General features: G+C 38.4%; 2 protein-coding genes across 8 annotated transcripts in view; one reads left to right on the top strand and one right to left on the bottom strand.

Annotated features, from left to right (window-relative positions):
* The window catches only part of gne (glucosamine (UDP-N-acetyl)-2-epimerase/N-acetylmannosamine kinase), a 31,818-nt gene extending 29,728 nt beyond the window's left edge, over positions 1–2,090 (bottom strand). Inside the window, exon 1 of one of the 2 annotated variants that reach the window (XM_079812260.1) lies at positions 1,919–2,090. The gene's annotated coding sequence lies outside the window, so the exon portion shown is untranslated. The remainder of the gene's footprint in view (positions 1–1,918) is intronic. The other variant, XM_079812261.1, reaches the window with a different exon arrangement.
* Positions 36–24,263, top strand: cplx2a (complexin 2a). Of its 6 annotated transcripts, none has more exons than XM_079812267.1 (4): positions 36–126; positions 12,451–12,558; positions 17,503–17,681; positions 23,033–24,119. In XM_079812267.1, exons 2-4 carry the CDS (start codon positions 12,528–12,530, stop codon positions 23,222–23,224), a joined length of 402 nt encoding a protein of 133 aa, XP_079668393.1. In that variant the 5' UTR covers positions 36–126; positions 12,451–12,527; the 3' UTR covers positions 23,225–24,119. The 6 variants fall into 6 exon arrangements, with proteins under 6 accessions (XP_079668393.1, XP_079668388.1, XP_079668390.1 ...); XM_079812262.1 differs by lacking the exon at positions 36–126 and adding an exon at positions 11,303–11,714 and having other exon boundaries at positions 23,033–24,263; XM_079812264.1 differs by lacking the exon at positions 36–126 and adding an exon at positions 11,696–12,335.
* Positions 24,264–26,979: the final 2,716 nt, after the last annotated feature.

Here is a 26,979-nt window from a genome sequence, read left to right as displayed (position 1 = left end):
TGTGGTGAACACAAGCTCAAGACATTTTATTCTACGACATGAAATGCATCAGTATTTCTCCACTCGTGATTTTTTTTTATCTAAATGGGACTACAGAGGCTGACAGGGAGATTAAACACCGAAAAGGTAACCTTAGTCTGCTTTTAAAGCCTCATTATGCTAATAATTGTGCTATTAATAACTAGTCGAACTCAAACGTTCTGGGAATGTTTTGAGATAAAAACTGAAAGAGTTGTTGGAAGCTTAGTGATGGTGACATTGAAATCACGGGAGTATAAACGGTGTAGTCGTTTATAGCCTACCTTTAGCTTTTTACTCCTGGCGACTGCATTTAGGCTTCAAAATTAATAAAAGTTCTGTTCATCTGTGATAATTATCTTGATGGACAAAATGTGCAAATATCATAAACTTTTGTTGATCACGGAGATTGTTTTTTTGCTATAATCCAAAAGCCTATGGGAAAATCCTATTGGGTTTTTTTTTTTTTTTCTTCAAGGAAACCGGTTGGCCTCGTTGACTAAAAATATGAAAAATATGGACATAGTGTCCGTGACGCCATCAGTAGATTTCTGAAGAGAGTTTTTGAAGCCTCAAAGTCGGCCGTTGCCATCTTGGCAGCGTGTCACTCCCGGATAACTGACAATGGGCAAAGTGGTGGGACGTGGGTGAAGCTAAGGTGCCGTGATGACGAACAGACAGCAGACAATCCACTTGTCACTCAAAATGGCTACGCCCTTATTTACGCAGTACTTTAAGGCTTTATATCATGTAAATGAACGAGTTGTAAAAAGAAAATCCACCCCCCTCACAGTTGTCATAAAGGGCAAAATTAGCAGTACAGGCTGTAAACATTTTTTTCTGCTGTAAAGTTGGGTATTTTAACATGGGGCTCAATGAGATTCTGCTCTTTTGGAGCCTGTCGCTAGCGGCCAGTCGATGAATTGCAGTTTCGTGTTGGTTTCAAGAGAAACTGGGGGAGGTTGCCGCTTGGTTGGCCAACAAAGTGACGTCATACCTGCACCACTCTATAGACCAGGGGTGCCCAATCCTGCTCCTGTATCCGACTCTTGGTGATTCTATGGCTATCTTTCACCATACACGAGAGACTGTCCATGAATTCTCTAAGCAATGATTTTTCTGGGGTAGGTTCCCAGGTCATTCCCCAACCTTCCCCATTACAAGGCTTGGGACTCACACACACAGAGAGACAATGTAGCATCTTCAATTCCTGGAGATCTACTTTCCTACAAAATGCAATTCTGATCAAACACAATTGAACCAGCTAATGAAGATCTTCAGGAGATATACATAATGGGATACACAATCTAACCAAAAAGTACATGTGTCCAAATGACTAAATAACCATCAGAAGTTGGATTATGATACACTAAATTCTAGCAGAAAAGGCTCAGGTCTCACATGAATTAATGGTTGATTCAAGGTTAACAGAAGAGCTCAGACAGACTTTTCACTACATGTAGTTACAATTATCCTATTACCCTCCTATAACACTAACCAATGTTTATTTTATTTTATGTGAGTCTTGTGCGATGAGTTTTTGTAACTATTATAGATATGTTGTCTATCTATCTATATAATCTATAGAACATTTTAAACGTAAAGTTTACACAAGTACCTTTCCATATCATCAATATTACATTCACAAAACTCATTACAATAGCACTGGGAAGACAAAGTCTACTGATTTAAGTACTTATTTTAAGGTAAACACAAATAAAGGAATACACATATGATATCTGCAAAATGTCTCCAATAATAATTTATAAGAACTGTATATTTCTCTATCCTACGACAGATGACGATTCAAAGTAAATGTAACGTGGCGAAAAGTTTCGTGTTCTCACACACACTCTACTGGGAATGCTAGCAAGCTATGCTAGCACTGCACATTACTTACGTTTGACACGATTATCTGTAGTTCATTCCCTTGCGTGATAACAGGCGTTTATAGAATCGAATATACCAAATGCTGATTTACTTGATCAATTAGATCAGATTAAATGGCTAAGCGACGATAGCACTGGTGATAAATTCTTTCTGTTTCTATTGCAAGAGCGGGGGCGAGTCCCAGCTCACTGCTGCCACCCACTGGCAGGTATCTTTGTTAACTGTCTATTCATTGTGTCCAAGCAAAACTATTGTAATGAGAATATTAAATAATAAAATGTCTTGATTTTTTTGGTCTAAACTCTAAAGTTTAAATATTTTTCGCTGAAATCTCCATTAAGGCAGTCAATAACAAATCTCTTGAGCACTGTGACCTTGATTTTCTTTCTATGACATTGACATGAACATGACATTTAAAGCAAACGTTCCTTAACACATTCATAGCCGATGGAGTGGATAAAATGGGACGGGCAATTTATTTCTCAGCACTTCTGAGCATAGGTTATGGATAATAGGATATATACATATGGAATTTTAATTTAACTTATTTCAGTAGGCCTCGTTTTAGTTTAACGTTATCCTAAACGATAGAAAAAACAGTTAAATTATAAACAGAGCAAAAAAATTACACTTGGGTTATTTATTCAGAGACATAGGTTTTTATTTTTAGGGATTTCTTATGCATTTCTTTATTTACCAAAAATTATTCAGACACCAGATTGTTTTACTAGTGAGTGCAGGACACTATAGTTAATTTATGTAAGTGAGAATAGCAAAATAAAGTAAACTGTGACATTTTAAACCCAAAAAATTGGGGGCAAAAATGATTAAGACACTTTGACCTGACCATGTTTTGCTCAAGTGTTTTTTCTTTAATTGCTAATGCGATATATTTTACACCACAGACTGAACAAAGTATTGCTTGGTAAATGGCTGACCAAAATTGGCATTATCTAATTGTATAGGCTACCTAACAGCTGATTGGTTGATTGTAATCCATTACATAGGCTACGTAATCAAAGTTATCTGACATTATTAAGATGAATTTGTTCTGACAGTTCTTGTCATATTTTATTACCTTTTTCTAAACTATAGCGAATAAACCGATAATGTGAGAAAATGTTGAAGGTTTCTGAATAAATTGTGGTTCGACTGTGTGCGTCTCTCTCTTCCTCAAACTAACGTATCACACCACACGCATTATCCCGCGATTTTAGAAACTATTTTATAGTCAGACTAGGACATGTAATTCAGCTGCTCTGCACCCTTTTTCACCAGTAAAAGGCGCGATGAGTATAGGCTCAGTCTCACGCTGCATCACACTTATCAATACTCAGTACACGCCTACTCAATACCGCGAGATGGTCGCGTGCCAGTAGCCCTACTGCAGAACAGCAGTAGCAGTGCGGCTGGATGCGCGCTCGGTCGATGCTGCATTGCAGTGGCATTGGCATGTTGTGCGTTAAAGTGGACCAGGTTGCATAATCAAAAGAGAGTCATTCCGCAAACTTCGCTTTGTAAAAACCCGAGGCGTGAATGGGAGGGGTGGGGGTATAACGGAGTACTCTTGACCCAGCGTGTCGCAGTGAAACGTGAGCGAGGGGAAGGGCACTTTCAAAGCAAAAGCAAGCACCAAACAAAGTCCACAGAATTAATGAGGTTATCTGTCACTGGATAACCACACAGTGACAGGTAGCCTATGGCAAGCCGTTTTAATATGTGTTTCTTTAAACTTACCATCATTTGTAGCTACGTTAGTGCTTTTTGAATAGGCTAATCCAATTGTGACAAGTAGGCCTATCTTTTTCCACATTATCTCAATACTGGGCTATTAGCCTACTTGACTTTCTACTAGTCATTATCTCAAATGTGACCCTGAACCACAAAACCAGTCATAAGGATCCATTCTTGACACTGAGATTTATTCATCATCTGATAGCTACATAAATGATGTATTATTTGATAGAACAATATTTGGCTGAAATACAACTATTTGAAAATCTGGAATCTGAGGGTCTAAAAATCTAAATAATGAGAAAATCACTTTTACAGTTGTCCAGATTAAGTCCTTAACAATGCATATTACTAATAATACATTTTTGATATGTTTATGGTAGGACAAATTTACAAAATATCTTCATGGAACATGATCTTTACTTGATGATTTTTGGCACAAATGAAAAAAAATCGATAATTTTGACCCATACAATGTTGGCTATTGCCACAAATATACCCGTGCGACATATGGTTTTGTGTTCCAGGCTCACAAATGTGACACACACACGAATAAAAACTATTCTGCTGTCACTGGTAACAAATTGCACAAAAAAATTCATTGAGTTATGAGAGCCAATAGAGCCAATTTCTTTTTTGTAATCAATTTTAATTAGTTACAAATGTATTTTTATAGGCTATTTATGATTTGGTTTGGACCTTAAATTTTTTAATAACAAAAAATATGTATTCTTTTCAAGACAAAAACTTCATAAAAAAGATTTATTATAAATACCATACATACCATACTTAATATTTATTTAGACACAAGCCAAAATATCACTTAATGTAGGTCAATATAATATTTTTTGGCTTTTTACAACTTAATATTTCAGTAGAAACCAAAGCTTGAGAAAATTTTGAATTTTCATTTAAAATAGAACTCAAAAACATTTTGTTGGCCAATGTGTAATTTAGTTTACTAAGACAATGTCGAAATACCTTAATTCATTGTAATGTCTTTTTAAAATATTTTCTGACAAATATTAATTCTGATTTGGTGTTTTTGTTATTTTTTGAATAGTACATATAACATGCACTAACCAAAAAAATTCAAAAGCACCAGAAAAAAATAATAAAACAGCAATAATTTCAGTGTTTTCTGCACATCAACACCCAAAGTTGAGTGAAAATACTATTTTTTTTAATGCTTCTTTTATTTTTACTTCTATGGGGAGTGTTACTTGTTTTTAGACAAACGTCACAGTCATTTCACATTTTTTTAGTGCAAGATATCAGCTATTCACTTCTAACTAGTATAGATTTGCAGCGGTTGCTGTTACCTCAAGGTTTAATTAACAATTCCAGATTTATTATTGTGTGTTATATGGGATACCACCATTCACACCTTTGGAATAAGTACCGGTTTATTTTATACCGGAGCTAGAGTTAAGCCAGTCTTGCAAAATATCTGTCTTTTCTCATGCCGTCCATCCCTATTTTACTGAGTCCTGTTGCAGTCATAACCTGTTAAATTCATTCTGACCAACATAAATGTGGAATGCCAGCACGAATAACTCTTCAGGGACGCTCTACACAGTGGAAAGGAGATGGCAGAGATCAATATGACCTGTGCAAGATATTTATAAGATATTTCAAACACATAATTCTCTTTCTCTTATTCTTTCAGTTCTTCGATAATCAGAGTCTGCTCTCCTCTCCCCGCTCCCTCCTCTTTTTGTTCACTCAGCTCTCTGCGCTGAGAGCGAATAAATCAGTGTTTCCCATTTGGCTGCAGTCCAGAAGAGATAAATGCCCACAGAACACAAATTCAGCAGAAACAGTTGGACCATAAAACATCCCCCCTCTCTCTCTCTCTCCCTCTCTCTCTCAGTCCCTCAATATTGATCTACATTCATGATCAATGCAACTGATGATCTCAGTGGGCCTCTCTGTTCATTGCTTGATATAATGACCCGTTATACTCCTTTCTCAAACTCAGACATGGGAATATATCTGCGTGATGAAAGAAATGAAGAAAAGTGGAAGAAACGTTGACATTCATGGAGCCTTTCAAATGCCCAGAAGGTTTTTGCGATTGGAAAAAGGTTCTTTAGATTTGTTTAAATGTTCTTAATAGTCCACTATGACGTTTTTGTCCCTCTAGCAGTTAAAAAACAAAACTGCATGCATTTTCCGGAAGAACATTGTTTTGGTTGTGCTTCGATTCTGCGTGACTGTGCGGAATATGACCTTTCACAATAGATAATGTTTTACAATGAACTCTGTTAGAGAGCTACACAAATGTATCTGCTCAATAAAATACTTTACTCACCTGTTGAACAATAAAAACATCATCTCTGTCGCTTTTACATTTCCAATCCCTCGGTTCTCGCCATCTCCGAAAAGCCAAGCCAATGTTGATTCTAGTTTTATTACGAGCTCTGTCCTGTCCTGACTCTATTCTGCTTTTCTTTGTCACATGTAACCACATCAATCGGAATGAATTGGCCAGATCTGATTCCAATTTAATTCGAATTGTAAGGGGTGGTTTAGCCTAGATTCCTTTTGTAATCCAATCGAGAGGACATGTAAACACTTGATCGGATTGAAAATCAAAATGGAGAGTAGTGTTCATATGCAATTACATAAATAGCATAATCGTATGAACAAGCTGTTCCTCCTGATAAATAAAGCATAAATGAGTGTCCTTCTGAAATTCTCTTTCCACTCATCGTCTGTGAAGTGGAGCAGGACAACGGCCCACCAGTCCTTGTTTCGGACTCTCATCCACAGACAACTGGTTTTGGGCGCGGGATAGGGCATTTTTACTGCTTGATAATATAAGCAGCACGGCTCAATGCTTCATGTACCCATCGTATTCTAATTAGGACCCGAAATAGATACATATTAAGTCTGCCTTTTAAAACAAAGAAAATGAGGATGTTAGTATGAGACAACAATGGGAAACTCATATATTCGCGGTGTGCACATCTCACAAGATTAAATCCGATCAGAAGCTTGTGAAATACGCACACATCTACCCGATCCCTTTATTTAGCGTTTATGTAAACTCTACGTTCGGATTCATTAATTGGAATTGGCAAGTCCTGGGTTTTCCCGCGGAATTGACCGTTCGCAAAGACCCGCCCCCTTTAGTTACTGTTGCTATGTCCGAAAAGCTGCGCTCTTATACTACAAAAACAGAGCAAAGAGGATACTGACAACACACTGACAGACAGGACAGAGAAGGTTACTTTTAATAAGTCTCAACTCTAAAATCGTGTCATTTTTTTAAGAAATGTAAACAATAAATACCGTTTTGTGGCTCTTTAATGTGTGGTGACAGGTCGCTGTAGCTGCTCGTGAACCGATCATCTCTTACTTCTAGTTAATTTATAGCATCCAATAAACATGAATGAACTTCAGAAGGAATGTTGTTTCAACCGCGGAAAGATGTCAGTACACACCGGTTTTCAAGTTCAAGTCCACGGACGTTAATCTACGAACTCTCTTAACTGCTTTGTCGGAAAAAATGGCGGATTCGGCGGATGACAGGTTATGATTGGTCAGATTGCCTGTCAATCAAATTCCCGGCGAAGGGTGAATTGGACTAAATTGCTGCTGCGAGTTGATTTTTTCTGAGAGTTAAAGGGTTAGTTTACCCAAAAATGAAAATTAGCCCATGATTTACTCACCCTCAAGCCATCCTAGGTGTACATGACATTCTTCTTTCAGACGAACACAATCGGAGTTATATTAAAAAATATCCTGGCTCTTCCAAGCATCATAATGGCAGTGAATGGCTGTTTTGAAGTACATAAAAGTGCATCTATCCGCATCATAAAAGATATTCACATGGCTCCGGGGGGTTAATAAAGGCTTTCTGAAGTGAAGCAATGCATTTGTGTGAGAAAAAATATCCATATTTAAAACTTTATAAACTAAAATAACTAGTTTCCGGCAGACGGCCGTACCCATCGATTTACAGCGAACGAGTAACCCCTGACCTGACGCAGGATGTATTGACAAACGCAGAAGCGCAGAGGATAGAGTAAAACAAAACACCGGTCATGAATTAAGAGTCTAAAACGATAATTTTTACAGAGAACTGCCGGAGGATTTCGATATAAGAAAAGAGGGGCTTGAGTTTGTTGCCCAGCCCTATTTGTTTGAACCACGAGAGGTGTCAAAGCTTGCAATACTCTTACATCCTGCATCACATATCGCATCAGAGGTTATTCTTTTGCCGTAAGTCGTCTTGCATAGGCCGTCTACCGAAAGCTAGTTATTTTAGTTTTTTAAGTATTAAATATGGATATTTTTCTCACACAAACGCATCGCTTCGCTTCAGAAGGCCTTTATTACACCCCGGAGCTGTGTGGATTACTTGGATAGATGCATTTTTATGGACTTCAAAACAGAAACAGCCGTTCACCGCCATTATCCAGGACATTTTTTAATATAACAAGAAGAATGTCATATACACCTAGAATGGCTTGAGGGTGAGCAAATCAAGGGCAGTGTTGGGGGTAAACTCATTACAAGTAACTTGAGTTACGTAATCAGATTACTTTTTCAAGTAACTATTAAAGTAATGCATTCATTTTAAAATGTACAACAAAATATCTGAGTTATTCATAGTAAATGAGAATACTATGCAAACCTCCAATAATTAAATGTTAAATAAAACCAATATTTGTATGTATTTAAATCTACCTTTATTGACCAATGTCTTCCTGCTAACCTTCGATGATTCAGTTAAACCATGTGCAAAAATGAATAGATTTTTTTCTCCTGCGTCCCATTCTTCCATTATCCAGAATGGCAGCCATAGACAGTAAAAAAAAATAGGTTGCCGCTTGGGATGGCAGCACAGCAGAAAGGTTTTTTTGAGCTGCGCCCTCAACTGTACATGCGTGAATTTGCCTTTTTACCTCAGCCGGAGGCTTATTATTTCAATTTTGGTATGAAGAGGTCTGTACATATGCACAAAAATAGAACTTTTTTTATTATTAAAAAAACAAAACAAACGAGCCCAGCCCAGGTGAGAAAAAGTACCGCAAAAGTAACGTAACATTACTTTTCTTAAAAAGTAACTAAGTAACTAAATTAGTTACTTTTTAAGGGAGTAACGCAATATTGTAATGCAATACTTTTCAAAGTAACTTTGGGTCATTTTCATTTTTTGGTGAACTATCCCTTTTAAAGGTCGCTTCCCACCTCACCCCAACCACCTCTTCATTTTGAACAACAAAAAATTAGTGTATCTTTAAAACTAAGGTTCTTTAGGGAAAAAAAAAATGTTCTTCCATGTCCTCGCTTCAAAACCTCTAACCTTCTTAGTTTGGTAAAAAAACAAACCGTCTCCTCTTAGCAGAGAGAACACCGGAATACCAAACCTTAACATGGGTCAGTTGCATCAGCCCAGTTTTTAATAACACTACAGCAACAGGGAGGTGTTATGACTATAGGGAGAACCTTTGCGCACTGCAGTGTTGTTGAGCGAGGGTGTGTTTGAATCATGCAGAGTCATGTGGTGTGTCCTCGGCTAAAAGGTAGCCATGTCCCCAAGGTCTTACTGGATAGTGGATATTGATTCTTTCTGGGGTCAGACAGCTTTTTGCATACGCATCTTGTACGCACTTGTATGCTTACACAATGTTCCTGTCCTTACTTAATTACTTGTACTGCAGAATGCTTTGAATAAAAAGCGTCACTTTATGCTTGGTGTGAATCTAAAATGAATACCTGTCTTTTTCTTTCTAGCTATCTTTCTTTCTTTAGCATGGGAAGGGTGACCTCATGTATTCAATTTGTCAATGCAGAGCACTTAAAGTGATTGGCAAATGCGGCATGCAGCTGACAGGGCAAAACCGCATCTAAAAGGCATCTTTTAAATTATATTTTTATGTTGAAAAATAGTTAATGGTTATGTTATTGTTTCTCAGAACTAACTCTTTTCTTCTTTATTTTTGCATTTACTTTAAACCAACTGTTCGCTGTGCCGTTTTAGTTGATGTACAGTATGAATTTTTCACACAGGTGTCCTAGGAGAATAAAAACAGTGTTTGACAGCCTGTATACTGATAATTCCTGATAAAGAGAGTATTCAAAAAGTTTGGGGTCGGCAAGATTTTTTATGTTTTTAAGAGAAGTCCCTTCTGCTCAAGGCTGCATTTATTTGATCAAAAATACAGTAAAGCGGTAGCCTGGATGCCAGCCGAATTTAGCCCCGCCCACAAAATTTTTTGCTCGGGCAATTCGGTCTGGACTCGCTCCATAGAGGAGTAATTATGCCCGAACAGAAACTGTTCGGACCAATGAAATTGTCAGGGCGGGCTTTAGACGATGATGGACAGATGATAAACAGTAACGTAATCATCCACGTCATCGAAGGCTCTTGGGTTGAATTTGCTCTTATCCTAAACGGAGAACTTGTTCGTATATGCATTCACCTTTACTATTTCTCTCAGAAACGATGATCGTGTTGGTAAGTACTCTGTGTATCCTTAAATTATTTTATTACTGGCAAAGATCGTTTACACTCATCTTTTTCTTGTAACGTTACTTAATCCAGCGTGCGTGCAGACAGGGTTTCCAAGTGTTTTTGCAATGTCGCGCACAATTGCTATTCAAAACTATAGCCCAAAACAATAACTTTCCGGGGGGTTCTCCGGAAAAAAATGGCGTTTGGTTGGCAAAATATGTTATTTTGGCAAGGTTTCCTGCTAAAATTCGCATTCCTGGGTTTATATAATCACATAATTGGGGTCGCTTCAACCCGCGGACATGGAGAAAAACACGGACTTGGCAACACAGTGCAGTTGAGTTCTGTTGACATTTGACAACTAACGTTACGCGTCGCTCCGTTGCTCTGATTGGTTGTGGGTCTATCCAATTGAGGTCTTTCCTGGCTCGGTTGAAACACGCCCCATAATCAAAGCTCAATGGAGCGGTACCAGACTTAGCCTGGCGTGGCCATACTCAATTCTAGTCAGAATATGAGTCTGGTACCGCCCTGACAATTTCATTGGTCCGAACAGTTTCTGTTCGGGCATAATTACTCCTCTATGAAGAGAGTCCAGACCGAATTGCCCGAGCAAAAAATGTTGTGGGCGGGGCTAAATTCGGCTGGCATCCAGGCTAGTACCAGACTCATATTCTGACTAGAATTGAGTATGGCCACGCCAGGCTAGTAAAGCGGTACTCATGTGAAAATGTTTTCCATTTTAATATTTCAATATATTTTAAAATGTCATGTATGTGATGTGATCATTCAGTGTCACATGATCCATCAGAAATCATTTTAATATGCTTATTTATTGCTCAAATATAATTTATTAATATTTGTGCTTACTATTTTTGAGGGAATCTTGATTCTTTGCTGAATGTTTAAAATATCAGCATTTACTTGAAATTGAAATCTTTTTAGCATTAGGCCTGTTTTTACTCAGTTTTGTTCAGTTATTGCATGCTGAATAAAAAAATGCATATTGTCAATATAAACCGCATGCTTTGGTGTTTTCTCACAGTCATTTAGCTACTTTGAATGTGACTGTAGTGTCCAAATACAGTGCATTTTGGGGCCACTGTGCATCCAAGGTTAATGTGGGTGAGCTGTACCTGTAAAGGGCAAGCCCAGTCTGAGCCATTGATTCTGAATCAGCACTTTCTCCTAAGAGACTTTGACGCCCAAGTCATGGAGGGTGAGGGTCCTTCCATCTTTCATTCTCCAGGACTGACAGCATCTGTCACACGAAGCTTACAGCAGTAGCGGAGGGATCAGCTGCTAGGCACTGGCAGAGGCGTGTTTCACAACGGCACCTCCAATCAATTGCTCCTCTCTCCGGCTGGGGACGTGGGATGTTTTGATGGAAAAAGGCTGCGTGTGATGCAAAGGGCTTTCACCGTCCTGCGTTCCGGCTGCAGTTCCCGTCGCCAACACTCTGACAGGCGCTGGGCGAGCAGGAAGAGACGCCTGGAGATTCAGGGATGCTCATAGTGGGCTAATAATACATATCCTCCACAACTGGCCCACGTCAACTTCCAAATCGGCACGACTGCTCGCTCCATCCGCGGACCCTTTGCAGGTATTTACATCGCATTTCTTACGGCTGCTGGAGGTGCGCGGTCACGAGCAGGCGCTGTCCAGCGAAGGTGGTGCTGAAAACGGCTTGTGTATTAGATAGTGTGCCGAGCCTTTGCGGTGGGGGTTCAAGTAAGGTAATGCACCAAGACTACTGAGGTCGGAACGACTGCTCACGCAAAACACTTTGTAGAGATCCGAGCGAGCTTGGGCCGTATGACTAGCTACTGTCCTGCGCTGGATTAAGGGAGTCATTGGTCGATAAGTCCAAAGTTACCTTCTGGATCTCTGACCCCCGGAAGTTGATAGGTATATTTTCTATCTAAAATACGCACGGCGGTGATAGAGAGTGACGCAAATGAATTGAATTAGCTCAGCACAATGGGGTTGCTAGTGTGACAGGCTAATTGTCGCATCAGCATCAGTTGCACGGAGGGATTTGATGATCTGTCACTGTGGAAGATGTGAGTGATATTTGCTCTATTGTTTTTGCTCGAAGAACAGCGCTGAAAGGAAATACCCGGTTTCACATTGAACCTTGCGAGCTGAAGGACAAACCGTTCTGATCAAGTTGTGCATGCTTTATTGAGCTGCAGTCTCGTCGACTGTGCTATTCTTATTGTTTGTACGTTTGAGCGTTAAACATTTGTTATTATGTTTATGCATACAATTAAAGTTTTAAGTGTTACATTTATTATCGTCATTAGTATTAGTGAAACCAATGTTTATTTTGATTACAGATCTGGCAGTAAAACGACCTCTGCTCTCGCGAATTTGAAGTGCCAAGTACAAGGACAAGAACACTTAAAAAGCCATCATGAATTTCCTGATGAAGGCAGCTTTGGGAGGTGAGTGTGTATTCCCATTGGGAGATTAAAGTTGCAATGAAAGACTCGAGTCAGTGCTGTAGTGCTGCAGCAGTGGTCACGTGAGCGCTCCGTTGAAGTCGTTCGCTGTTCAGCTTCACGCACCGGAGAGAACGTTATGACTCTGAAGCAACGCTAGAGACCCGTGTCAGAGACACACTGTACTCTTCTGCTAGAGGACACTGTCCCGTGCAGCATGCCCTTCGCGTCTCGTCATCATAAATATATGCGCTTTCTACGAAGGGGGTACAAAATAGGACCTGAGAATGGTTTTCTTTTTCTACTTTTCGAGGAAACGGTCTGTGGAAGGAGGCTCTCGACCTTCAGAAAACGACCAGTTCGATTGAATATTGAGCGGTAATTAAATGAACATGAATTAATCACATAGACTACAATAGTATTACATTAAAACAAATAATGGCAGAATTGCTAACCGGGTTACACATTTAGTCTAGCTAATTTTGAATTTTATTCATAAATTAAAGAAAATATACTACAGCAGAGTTGAATAATTAGCTTGACAAATGCAGTAAGTTCAACAAAAATCAACAAGAAACTTGAAAGATATTGATGTTGCTTACTTGTTTCCCCATGTTAATATTGGTCCAAAGGATGTCACTTCCTGGGAGTCACCTATTTTAAGCCCAATGTTTTGAAATTGGGAAAAAAAATCATGTTAGGTTAACAAAGCTAAATATGTTTTTTGTTCAATAAAATTAGATTTTTGATACATTTGTCAAATTATATGCTTCAGGCTACTTTATATGTATTTTTATGCAATATAACAGTGTATTAAAGTCACCATGAAATCAAAATTGACAATTATTTTCATGCAATATTGCAGTTATTCTAAATGATTGTGCACGTCATTATTATTATTTTTTTTTAAATAATCTTTAATCAAAGATTAAACCCTGATTATCTTTAATCAAAATAACTTCCCTCCCTTTTACAACCTGTTTACTGACATGAGGACGGGACAACCTGTCACTCACATGACGTCACATCAATAGCAAACCACAACCCTCCAATCAATTCCCGATGGACAAAATCAAGCCCCGCCCTACATTTTTTCTTGTTCGAGAAGCTGTTTCACTCAGATATACATCACAATAGATTGCAACTTTCATTTCATGACTTTAAATATATCTAATAGGTCTCTACCCTACCATGTACCCTGTTTCTGGAATGTGCCATGGGATTCTTTGAAACACCATATAAATAAACACCATGGTGCATGAACATAGAGGCACGGCTCTGTTTCATATAATAACGGACCATATCTCACCGTCAGTATGCTGAATGTGAAAGCTTGTTTGTGTGGTGATGTGGTGTGGTCCTGTGATGTGGATGCCCAAATGGCCATGCAGTTCAAATATTTGCTTCAGAGCTTTCAGACGCGAGCTCGAGTGTGTTTACAGTAGAAGAGCCAATGTCACCGCTGTAGCAGCTGACTGCAGCAGAGGACAGTGTGAAGAGCACCAGCTGCCCTCACCGTTCCCAAGCCTAAATATTTCAGTCTCAGAGCAGCGCTTTAGTGACAGTGAGTCTTCAATCACAGACTTGAGTGGAAATGCCAGCTTTGAACCGCGTTTCAGAAAGAGAACCATTTTGATGCCATCTGTCGAGAGGTACAAAAGCGGAAAAGAGCACACGCAACACCATATGTTAACACTGCAAAGTGAACCAGACTGGTGAATTTTTGTGTTTCACCATGTCTCTCTGCTATTTTTTTTATACTCTCTTTTTAAAGCTAAAATTCAAGTAAAAAAAGGACACGATGGATTAAATATGCCCCAAATTCACTCACAATAGTCAAGAACATGACTCCCCTATACGTATACACTGGAAAATAAACAGGCTCTCAGGAGCGCATACAGACGCTGAGAGGCACGGAGAGCATATACATATACACTCAGAAACATACATACCCCCCCCCCCCACCACCACCACCACCAAAAAATAGTGCCACCTATAGGTAGAAGGTCGATCAGCAGAAGCCCAATCCTTCAGTGAGCTGCTCATCAGTAAGGTCATTGTCTCACTAGAGATATTAATCCATTAAAAATAACGGTTAAATATATCAGTAGCATAAATTGCTCGCTGACATTGAAATGAAACAGATATTACACAACAACAAATAATAAATTATAATCTACACCTAATCAATGTTGCATCATGTCTTTGAAAGTAGGTCCATCAATTGTTATTTGATCAGTATTTTTAACAATATAAAGGGAGTTAAAAAATAATTCATAAAAAAATGCAATGTATATCATTACAGATGTTGCAATAGAAGCATCACAATAAAGTATGCAAATACATTCACATGGTACAATACACATTTTCCACCTGAAAAGTGTTGGAAGACCCCTGCTATCATATTGTAGCACTGCTAAACTTTTGCTCATCTAAACATACATTTCTTTTCTGAACTCATTGATATATTCAATGTATTAATGTATTATTTCAATTCCAGCGGATGATGCAGGTCACAGCATTTCGCCCATTTGTTTCAGGTGGAGAAAGAGATAAGACAAGGAAATTATATATTTAAAATGAGTGTATTTTACCATATAAATGTATTTTGTGCACTGCATTTTCATTTTCAATGTAATTTAACGCTTCATCACCAATTGTAGGTAGTTTGTATTCTTTGGAGAAATCATGCGATATGCATGTTTTATAAACTATTATATTACATAAAATGAACCCAATATGAAAAATAGCTTGTTGTAAACATATCAGATGTGTATTTAATTACATATCAAATCCTAGAGTTAAAAAATGTCATAATTTTGAAATTAACTGTTGACGTAATATTCAGTTTGAGTAAAACTAACAATGTAGTGAATCAATTTTTAATTAAAAAAAATATATATTTAGCTGTGTCAGCCAGTCCAACAGTTACCGCATGATTTTTCTATATTAAAAATATGTGTATTGTACCATATAAATGTATTTAGGCTACATACTTTGTGACGCTTATATTGCAATTTTAACAAGCTGTTTTAGTGATTATTCAGTTTAAGTAAAAAATAAAAAATGTAGTAAACCAAATTTTTATTAAAAAAAATAATATTTAGCCAGCCAGTCACATGGTTATCCCAAAGTACAAATCACGTAAAATTGGTGACGCATTAATTTACATTGAACATTAAAATGCAATGTATACGTTTCACTACATTAATTTTGCAATATAAGTGTCAAAGTATGTAGCCTAAATACATATAGGTGGATAGAGAGACAAGACAGGGATACTATTCAAAATGTGTGTATTGGCTACAATACACATATTTTGAATAGTATCCCCGTCTTGTCTCTCTATCCACCCGACACATTCTGAAGACATGGAGAAGCACTGATAAACATTAAAACAAAAAAATGTTGTGTTTGTGGAAGATCCTCTGACAGTTTGATAGCCTGCTCACTGCAGTCAATGGGTGGGGCTTGACGTCCAGCTCCCCCTCTCACGTGATGCTTCAGCTACACCCTACCCCTAAATTAGGTCAAACTCCACCCAGAGAGGGGGAGCTGGACGTCATCTGGCCCTGCAGTGAGCCCCACTTGGAAAGTTTTCAGGCAATCCATCCACATTTTTATTTTCTTACCTGTTTTGTGTGTGTCTGGACATCTTAGTTCATTTATCAAAAGCCCATTCTTCAGAGCCACAGGCTTCCAACACGTTCTTGATGCATTTACTCTCTTTCTTTCTCCCTTGATTTTGCACTAGTTCGAACATTCTTCGCCTGGTCGTGTAATTTTCTGATGATGTACAGTTTGTTTCAGTGGGCGGTGAGAGCCAGACCACAGAAATTGATCTGTGTGAGTCTGTGAAAGAGTTTTGATACATAGCACTCCCCCCTCCTCTTCACGTCACACAAAGCCAGACCTTTGTCGCATATATCCTCGTTTCACATTTCAGACTTTGCAATATGAACCTACCTGATGTTCTCTGTGTACTAGTATTGCTATATAGAGGCCAGGGTTTTTGCAAAGTAGCATTCCCTCTGTATATTTATGGAAGTGTGTCGAGGCATGGTGTGGCCTCCCCGGGACAGAGGCAGTGGTACTGTGACCGACCGGTCCATGAATTATTCCTGTTCCTGCTAGGATACTCTGCAGTGTTAGAGGACGTTCGCACAGAACGCGTTTTTCCATTCCAATGCGCTACATTAACATTTCCATCGTTTTTTTTTCAATGTAAACACGCAACGGACGTGTATAACCGTTGCGCTCGCGCATGACACGGAACCCGTCTCAAGACATTGCGTTTTTCCCTATTTCACTGCCCGCGTCTCGCGTTTTTCAAAGCAAAAACGTGTTCTGTGTGAACGAGTCCTTACTGTTTAATTCCACAATAGGACGTCCTTCAGTGGTTGGATAGATTCTTCATCTGATATTTTTCTCTCTGGAATGTGTGTGTGTGCCTCCAGGCTACATGACCCGCTCTGGTGAATATATTATGAATAAGGTCACTTTGTTTTGCTGAGTTGGATGGGCTTTTTTGATTTCATCATCATTTTTTGCCCTCCAGATAAAGTGGTGTTTTTCAGTTTATAGCAAACCAATGCAATTTCAGCACTATCAAATATACACCATCATTCAAAAGGTTTTGTGCCAGCAAGATTTCGTTTGTTTGCTTGTTTTGGAAAGAAATGTATACTTTTCTTCAGCAATCATTAATCTGATCAAAAAAGACACTTTTGTAATGTTACAAACGATTTCTATTTTTAAATAAATGCTGTTTTTTTTATAAATATAAATGTATTTTGATAATAATAAGAATAGTTTTTTGAACACCAAATCAGCATATTAGAATGATTAGTGTCCTACACTAAATAATAGGCTATAAAAAAAACAAACAATGTACATATACTGTACAATATTAATGTGTTACATAACTCCTCTCTTTTCTGTTTGCAGGAGGCCCCCCTGATGTCGGTAAAATGCTGGGAGGAGAGGAGGACAAAGACCCTGAAGCAGAAAAAGAGAAGGAAGAGGAGAGACAGGAAGCTCTCAGACAGGAGGAGGAGGAGAGGAAGGCCAAACACACCAAGATGGAAGCAGAGCGGGAAGGCATAAGACAGGGCATCAGAGACAAGGTTAGAGCAACCAGTAGAACAATCTTACATAAAGCCATCATTATCAAATGTCATCTAGTTTCATTTGCTTCTTGGAAAATAATCATTATTATCCATCCTTAATGTCTCTGACGAACCTTCTGAAGTCAACAAGTCAATATTTTTAATCTTGTTAAAGGGACAGTCCACCCGAAAATGAAAATTCTGTCATCATTTAAGCTGTGTGTCCACCAAAGCATTTTTTTCACGTGGCTGGCTGGCGTATTACATTTTTTTCAATGGGAGTGTCGCGTTTTTAGAACGGCATGAGTGTAACGAGGCGAAGAGAGAGTATTTCACGCTCAAGCGCTCAGCGTTCTCTCGCCGAGAGTTGAAGAATGTTCAACTTTGAGCAAAACGCAGCGCTCAGAGGATGGGGTCTCTACGGAACAAAAAGTGGGCGTTTCAAAATTTGTGGGTGTTTTCAAACTGATGGGTGTTTATAAACCGTGCAATGAAAATTATCCCCTTCACCTGACCCCACGCCTAAACCCTACCCACACTGTGACGTGGGCAAATCAGGTAACGCAGTGAAAAACGCCCCCTCTGTTTATGGCCTTGCCCACTGATCTAGTAACTCCTATTTCTATCCTGACCTACTTGGCTCATCACTGTCACTTTTCACCCAGCTGTCCAATCAGAGTGGAGGAGGGGTGGGACAAACACAACAGACCAACCGCCACATTCTGCTTGTACAACGTCCACAGATGAAAACAAGCAGTATAATAACGGAACAAAATCATTTAAAACAAGAGCAAGAGGAAATACTTTACATTGTATCTGCAATTCTGCATTTTTATATAGAATCAATACAGAAACAAACTGAAATTAGATACTAGTAACACTTCCGCGGATATTCTGTATCATAACAAGCAAAGCGTTAGACTGGGTAAACCCAGCCTGATCTGCCAGCGATTTGATTTTGCCCTGCAGCTCAGTCTGGAAACCTGTGCATTCATTTCTACTGCTTCTGTTACACATTTGTGGGAACCATTCACAGACTGGCTTATCCACCTGGCGCGCTATTGGCGGGTTTAACACAATGATGGATAGAGAAGCGATGGATCATTGGTCTGATTGGTTGAAGGACTATCCAATTGCGTACAGAGTCATTTGAATTATGCTCGTTGATCACACCTCTTGTGCAGTAGAAAATACAGAGCAGACTCCCCAGACCACAGGCTAAAAACGCTTTGGTGGACTCACTGCCTGAAGGCCTGTTCACACCGGGACAATTTTCACATGCGTTTATCGCCGAGTTTTAACGCCTCTTGACTAAACAAAGGGCGCCAATGTGGGTGTGCACACCGACGCGCAAAACGGCAGACGTAAAAGCAACAAAAAAACGCCTTGGGTCGTTTTTTTTTTTTATGTGGCGCGTTAAAAATTGGCCGACTAATGAGATCGCCGCTTTTGTTCACGTGCCTGGAGCTGCTGAAGTTACAGGAAAAAACGACTTGGTGGCGCTCAAGCACAAAACGGTCTTGCCGCGCACACATTGATGCGACAAAGAAGTAGTAAGTAGACAAAGAAGAAGATGAGCTGCTAATGCTGCTTGCCAGTTAGCAATAAGTGTGTGAATGATTTTGGCAAGCACGTAAATACTGTCTCTCTTCTTCTGTGTGACAAGCGAGTGTCAGAAGCGTAAAGTGCCACAGCACCACCTAGTGTACTGGGAGCGCCATCTACTGAATTTGCACGTTCACTTTGCGCATCGCCAGTGAAAATCAATTGGGTGTGAACACTCAAGACGCGCCGAAAAATGCCGGCGATAAGCGTGTGCGATATTCGTCCCGGTGTGTACATGCCTTTACTCACCGTCATGTCGTTACAAACCTGTAGGGTACAACGGGGCTAAAGGCACACCAGGGTAAATGGCACATTTGATCTTATTTTCCTCTAAACCACGAGATGACACAAAAACTCGCCACGGTACTTTCCAAAACCGCCGATTTTCAAAATGCACATGAAAATTTGGCTGATCCTTGATGCGATCACGGACAGCAGCGCGAAGCTGATTCTGCACTAATTTGATGTAATATTTGATGGTTTTTAAAATGTTGTAGATTTAAGTAGCAAATGAGAATCTCTAAAATTATTTTCTATATTTTGAGACAAATGTCTTTTTAATTATTATAAAGCTACAGTTTTTCAATAACAGAATAATATGTAAAAGGATGTTTTTTGGGTAAAAAGAGCCCCTGCTGTTGGGGAGAAAGGCACAATAATTACCATGATAATAAACAGCTGGCTGACTTTTACATTTGTTGACATGACATTGATTCAGATGGTAAATATCATATATTAAGTTGAGTGTCCACCTTCGAGATCATCACCATATTTACAATTAAACCATTATATTTAAAAATATGATATTAATCATAGTAAAATATAACATTGTTACTAATGTAAATTTATATTAAATTCTTATGGGATCTCCTTCGATGCTTTCAGAATTCTTTGTAAAATAATTTTGCTTCTGCATTTTTAAAATGAACATTTTAAATGACAGTATATTTATTGAACAAAAGTGAATTATTTTACTTAAAATAAAACAATTCAAACAGAATTAACAGAAAATATACAAACTTTGCTAAAGTGATTGTTTTAACAGGGTTCCTACACAATTTTAATTTCAAAATTCCATACTTTTCCAGACTTCCCTACAGATTTTTCCGACCATATTTAACTTGTTCTGATAAATTGTTTTAAAATTCAACTGCTAACAAGTATGCTACATTCTAAAGATTTAGTATTGGCGTTTTTGCCTTTTATTAGGATAGGAAAGTAGCTAGACAGGAAGTAAGGTGGGAGAGAGAGGGGGGCAGGATTGGGAAAAGTCCATGAGGCAGGACTCGAATTCGGGTCTCCCGAAGCACAACAGCACTACATGGCGACGCACTTACCCACAATGCCATCGGTGCCGACAAGTCTGTTACACTCCTCATCTCACTACAGTGGTTCTACAATAACTTTATAAAGCGACGAGAATAGTTTTTGTGCGCAAAAAAAACGAAATAGCGACTTATATAGTGACGACCGATTTCAAAACACGGCATCATGAAGCTTCGAAGCGTTATGAATCAGTGAGTCGATTCAGCGGTTTGAATCGCCAAATTCACGTGATTTCAGCAGTTTGGCGGTTTGACACGCGATCCGAATCATGATTCGACTCGTTGATACATAACGCTTCGAAGCTTCATGATGCATTGTTTTGAAATCGGTCATCACTATAGAAGTCGTTATTTAGGTTTTTTTGCGCACAAAAACTATTCTCGTCACTCCATAAAGTTATTGTAGAACCACTGTAGTGAGATGGACTTTGTAACAATGTCTTTAGTACCTTTTATGGGTCTTGAGACTGAACCGTGCATTGTGCCAATGGAGGCCTTTCTGAGCCATCAGATTTCAACTAAAATATCTTAATTTGTGTTCCGAAGACGAACGGAGGTCTTACGGGTGTCGAACGACATGAGGGTAAGTAATTAATGACAGAATTTTAATTGTTGGGTGAACTAACCCTTTAAGTTAATTAAAGGATAACGTTAGACTGACTAGTTCAAATGCTCACGTTTGATCAATCGGTACATTACGGGCTTCGTGACTTGATGTGGTCGGTCTTGGTCCCACCTTGGTCTGGGCCATTAACGTTGTGAGACTGTGTGGTGGATGCTATGATGAGACGACGATGCTTTTGGCCTAGCATATGGCTTACAATTACCGCCTCCCCAATGTTGGAGATGTCAAATGATTTGACACAAAGTTTGCAAATAGCTTTCTTTGTAAATTTTAAATCTTTGGCTAACCAGGCTTTATATTTAGGATTGGCAAGCCAGCCCTTGGAAAACTTGCATTTTCCCATTTTGTTTGCTGTGAACTCCACACTCAAATGTAAAAATCAAGGACAACGTTCCAGGTGTTTTTAGTCAAGCAGTTTGAGGTAGGGGTGCTGTGATGGGAACTGCCGCCTAATAACATAACAACTAATCACTGCAGATCTAAAAACTCCAGCAGATCAAGTGTAAAAACGATCAGCAGCACTGGCAGACTGATCCAAAAAAAAACGATTTTATATATTATATACATTTAGAAATTCTTAATTTTATATTTATAAAACGAAATAGGGACAATAGTCTGGAATTATAAATATTTTTCCATACTCTGATTTATTTTTTCCATACTTTTCCAGACCTGGAAATTACTCAAATCAAATTCCATACTTTTCCATACTTTTCCAAACTCCGTAGGAACCCTGTTTTAAACAAGTATTAACTTCGACATTATTAAAAACATTATTTTAGCTAAAGTATTTGTCTCAATAATTGTGTGCCATTTGCCACCTCATAAGATTTTTAAACAAAATAAACCAGTTTTATGATTTATTTTCACACAAAATCTTTTGCTCCATCAATGTTTAATGCAAACATATACTTTTTATTTCTGCAATCATACAGTGAAAAGAGTAGTGAAAAGAACATTTTTCTTAAGGTGTGCCTTTAGTCCCGTTGTAACCTATATCTTTCTTTCTTCTGTGGAACATAAAAAGATATTTTGAAGCATGTTGATAACCAAACAGTTTCAGTCCCCATTGACTTTAAATGGCGAAACAAATTCAATGGAAGTCAATGGGAACCAAAATTGTTTGGTTGTCAACATGCTTCAAAATATCTTCTATTGTGTTCCACAGAAGACAAAAAAACATACAGGTTTGGAATGACATGAGGGTGAGTAAATAATGACAATTTTCATTTTTGGGTGGACGATCCCTTTAAATGACCATAAAAATGCTTAAAATACCTGTTTTAAAATGATGCACACAACTACCAGTTAGTTTAGTTTTGCAATATCTGGCCAAACTTATATTTGTATATTATATTAGTACCATGATATTCTTTGAAGTACAAATACCGTGGTATTTTGAGTATTCAGTACCATATCTCACACCATTCAAAGTTTTGGACATAGTGGATAGTTCACCCAAAAATGAAAATTCTGTCATCATTTACTCACCCTCAAGCTGTTCCAAACCTGTATAAATGCATTTGTTCTGCTGAAAACAAAGGAAGATATTTGGAAGAATATTTGTAACCAAGCAGATCTCGGCCCCCATTGACTATCATAGTATTTCTTTTCTACAATGGTAGTCAATGGGGGCCGAGATCTGCTCGATTACAAACATTCTTAATTTTTGGGTGAACTATCCCTTTAAGACTTGAGAGTATAATGAACTCTGCCTGAGAGTTTCTGTAGCTTCAAGCACTTTTATGGCATAGGGAATGCTTTTTATTATACAAATATTTGTATTTTTAACGTCCTGCTCTATTGCGTATCAGTACGGCATTAAAAAGCGAGAGGTGGCCGAAGCCGAGGCGCAGGCGGCCATGGAGCAGGCGACCGAAGGCAGTCTGACCCGTCCAAAGAAAGCAGTACCGTCCGGCTGCGGAGACGACGACGAGGAGGAAAACATCATGGACACGATGATGAAGTATCTACCGGGCCCGCTGCAGGACATGCTGAAGAAGTAATACCCTGAATAATCTTGAGCACACGCAGCTTTAGATATTATTTTAACGTGTACCGACTTCGGCGAGAAGAGAGCACACACCTGACTCCACCATTTACCTTTCACACATTTCTGAGGAGCTTTAGATATTAGTGACAGATCAATCAAGAAAGAGGGGTTAAATATCAGAATATAAGCCATATTTTATCTTTACGCGGAAACCTGAAATCACATCATCTCTTTGGCAGTTATTTATTATCCAATACGTAAAAAGCAATATATATGCATGAATTGTTCGTGTGTCTGTTCCACCTGTCTGTGTTCATTTAGCGTTCGATATGAGGAAAAAGTATCGTCAACTTGGTTGAAGACATTCTAGTCTTGCATGTGTCCATAGTGTTTGTGTGCTCACTGACATCTTGTTTTTGTCACTGCAGAGTTTGCAATCAGATAAAGAAGGCAATATTTTCCCACGCTGTAAGCTAGACGACATCTATCTTTGTACATTTGTCACTATGCCATTTAGTTCATTCTGGTGAATCGTGTCACACTTGCACTGTAGTATCATCAGTCTGGAAAATGTAATGCCTCAATTCAGTTTAACAGTGTTGTCGAGATGCGTTCTCTCACCGATATTGCGCTTTACGACAAACTCAGTTTCACAGGAACACCCTGTGAGTTTCGAATGGACTGTAATTTCTCTGGTCTAGAGCCATGGGGGAATTTTTGTCTGTGATCTACAACATTCTCAGCAATAATAACGTATTCTGTTTGCTTGGCTTGCAGTAAAACAAGAAATAAAATCGTATGAATTGTATGAATGGCTCTGATGTTTTAAAAAAAAAAAAAAAAAGATGAAATGTGATATGTCTGTCTCAAAAATTGATGGGTATGGCACTACAATAAAACAGTCACACAAATCTAGTGTTTGTGCATTTAATGGAATTTGGAATATATTTAAGAAGAAATGTGTGTGTTTTTTTTTTTTTTTTCCTGTGCTACTAAAATTTTGTTAGCGGTCGCCCATCAAATGGCAAATTAAATAAAAGGAACAAAACTGCACTACTCATTTGTGCTTGACGCACCGTTGATCAGTTCGGACCAAAAATAGGTCAGCGAACTACTCGCAGGCCGATCTCGATCACGCAACGCCGTTACTACACAGCGCTGGGAGATCCAGTGAAGAGAGCCATTGATTTTGCAACAGAATTAATAACATAGAAGCATTCAAATCCTTTGAAGAGTTCTCTGAAACAAACAGAGCAGAAACCAGGAGAAACAAGAAGGCTTTCAGTTCAAAATCAGCAACATTCACCATGGATTAACCATGGTATTGTGGCAGGAATAGAATTTAAATGTTTTCAGGTACTTCTCACATCTTTATCCAGCACTTCAAAACTCTAATATTATCATATTTAATAAATGTTATTTTTAATGTGATGACCAAAAAATTATTTTATTCTTCCTTTAAATATTTTCCCCATTTATAAAACAAAGTTTCAAGATGTAAGATGTTAAATAAGACTCACGCTTATTTAAAAATAAAAATACCATTGTACCATTGTAACCAGTAAGTGGCCACAGAGAAGCACTTATTATCTATTTTCACTCCCTAATATACTTCTTTTTCCCCCTACTCGTTTCCCTCTTGAATTAATATTTATACATTTTTCTTAACTCAAGCTCAGTGGTTTATTGTCAGCCCCCCCAGTGCTACCAAATCAGGGGCTGGCACCACTTTCTGTAAGAGCCATAGACTGTATAAAACTATGGACGTAATGTCTGTGACGTCACCCGTAGGATTCTAAAGAGCATTTTTAAAGCCCAAAGTGGGCGGAGCCGATAACCGAAAATGGGCAAAGAGGCGGGATGTGGGCAGACTAACAGAGAAATGGCTAGTAGTGACAGGTACAATCCACCTGTCACTCAAGTGGCCACACTCTTAATTATGCAGAACTTTAAGGCTTAATATAATTTAAACGGATGAGTTATAAAAAATAAAAAAAATTCACCCCCCTCACAGTTGTCATGAAGGGCAAAATAAGCTGTACAGACCAAAACCAATTTTTGTACCAGGCTGTAAAAAAAAATTCTGCTGTAAAGTTGGCCATTTTAACATTAGGGGTCTATGGGATTGACTCCCTTTTGGAGCCTGTCTCTAGCGGACAGTCGATGAATTACAGTTTAAGTTACTTCCGTGTTGGAACCAAGAGAGAGACTCTAAGGTTGCAGCTTGGTAAGAGCTAAGTGGCACCGGTGCTGCTACCCTCTAATGTAAGCCTGGAGCCTAAAATCAGCATATCGTCGCTGTCCGATGAAAACCACGTATGTCCATTTTGCCGATTTTTAGATTTTTCGACGGATTCAATGTCCAGGTTAATTTCCGTATACAGTATGCTTCACATATCTAAATGGCCAATGAAAAGTTGTGAAATCATGTCATCTGATTTTCACGTATATCCATTTGGTGTCAAAGCTGTCAATCACGCCGCGTATCTCCCGCCCTGTGGAAGCATCTCGCCGGTCTCGCGAAGTTTCATCGAAGCTCAGCACTGGATAGCCGAAAGTACGACATTGAAGCTCTCCACAGTTTAGTTCTAATCTAGTTCTCCACAGTTTAGTTCTAATCTAGTTCTCCACAGTTTAGTTCTAATGTAGTTCTTCACAGATTAGTTTGCCTGCTAGTATGTAAATAAACTCGGTCTCATTGATAAGATTCAAACTTTTTTTTCTTAGTCAAACTGATCAAATTATAGCCTGTAATGCTACTGTCATGATTGTCACTAGAACATGCCTCACTCATACTGCAATCACCGTTTGCCAGAGGCTGAGAATGTCCAGCACGAATTCCTCTGTCAATATGAAACGCCACTTGGCCATTCTAATTAATGATCGGAAGAACGCGTATCGACCACCGTTACTGTAAAATATGCACGCATGTCCATTTAAACTCAATTTTGGTCAAATGTGGATTATATCATTACACTGGCAAGAATATTGTTACATGTAAAGATGCCATACCAAGTATGACAACGCTACATTCAACTGCTTTTGAAATACGGTGTTTTTTTCACTTCCTGAAAAGTAACCGTTTTGGACATACGCGAGTTTCATCGGGCAGCGGCGATATTATATATGAGCATATGATTACTGAAGGATCATGTGACAATGAAGACTGGAGTAATGATGCTGAAAAATCAGCTTTGCATCAAAGGAATAAATTACACTTGAATTAAAATGTTATTTTAAATTGTAATAATTTTTCACAATATTATGGTTTTACTGTATTTTCAGCCTTGGCGCGACTTCGTTCAAAAACGTTTAAAAAAATCTGGCTGACCCCAAACTTTTGAATAGTAGTGTATATGTTATGTATTTGCATGTTAATCCACATTTCACACTGCAGTAAACGGTTAAAAAACATAAAAATACAGTTTACATAAAGCCTCAAATGATGTTAACTATCTATCTATCTATCTATCTATCTATCTATCTATCTATCTATCTATCTATCTATCTATCTATCTATCTATCTATCTATCTATCTATCTATCTATCTATCTATCTATCTATCTATCTATCTATCTATCTATCTATCTATCTATCTATCTATCTATCTATCTATCTATCTATCTATCTATCTACCAAGGTGAAGCCACCATTAATACACTAAACCCCAAAGTGGCACTGTTAGTCAGTTTTTACTCTTCCAAGCATAACTATTTAAATAGTATTCTTGATGCAATGTGGTAACAAACTAAACAAAAAACAGTTTCT

This window comes from Gobio gobio (assembly GCF_949357685.1).
Source record: "Gobio gobio genome assembly, chromosome: 3".
In the NCBI taxonomy this organism is placed as follows: Eukaryota; Metazoa; Chordata; class Actinopteri; order Cypriniformes; family Gobionidae; genus Gobio; species Gobio gobio.
This window is presented reverse-complemented; position numbering and strand designations above follow the sequence as displayed.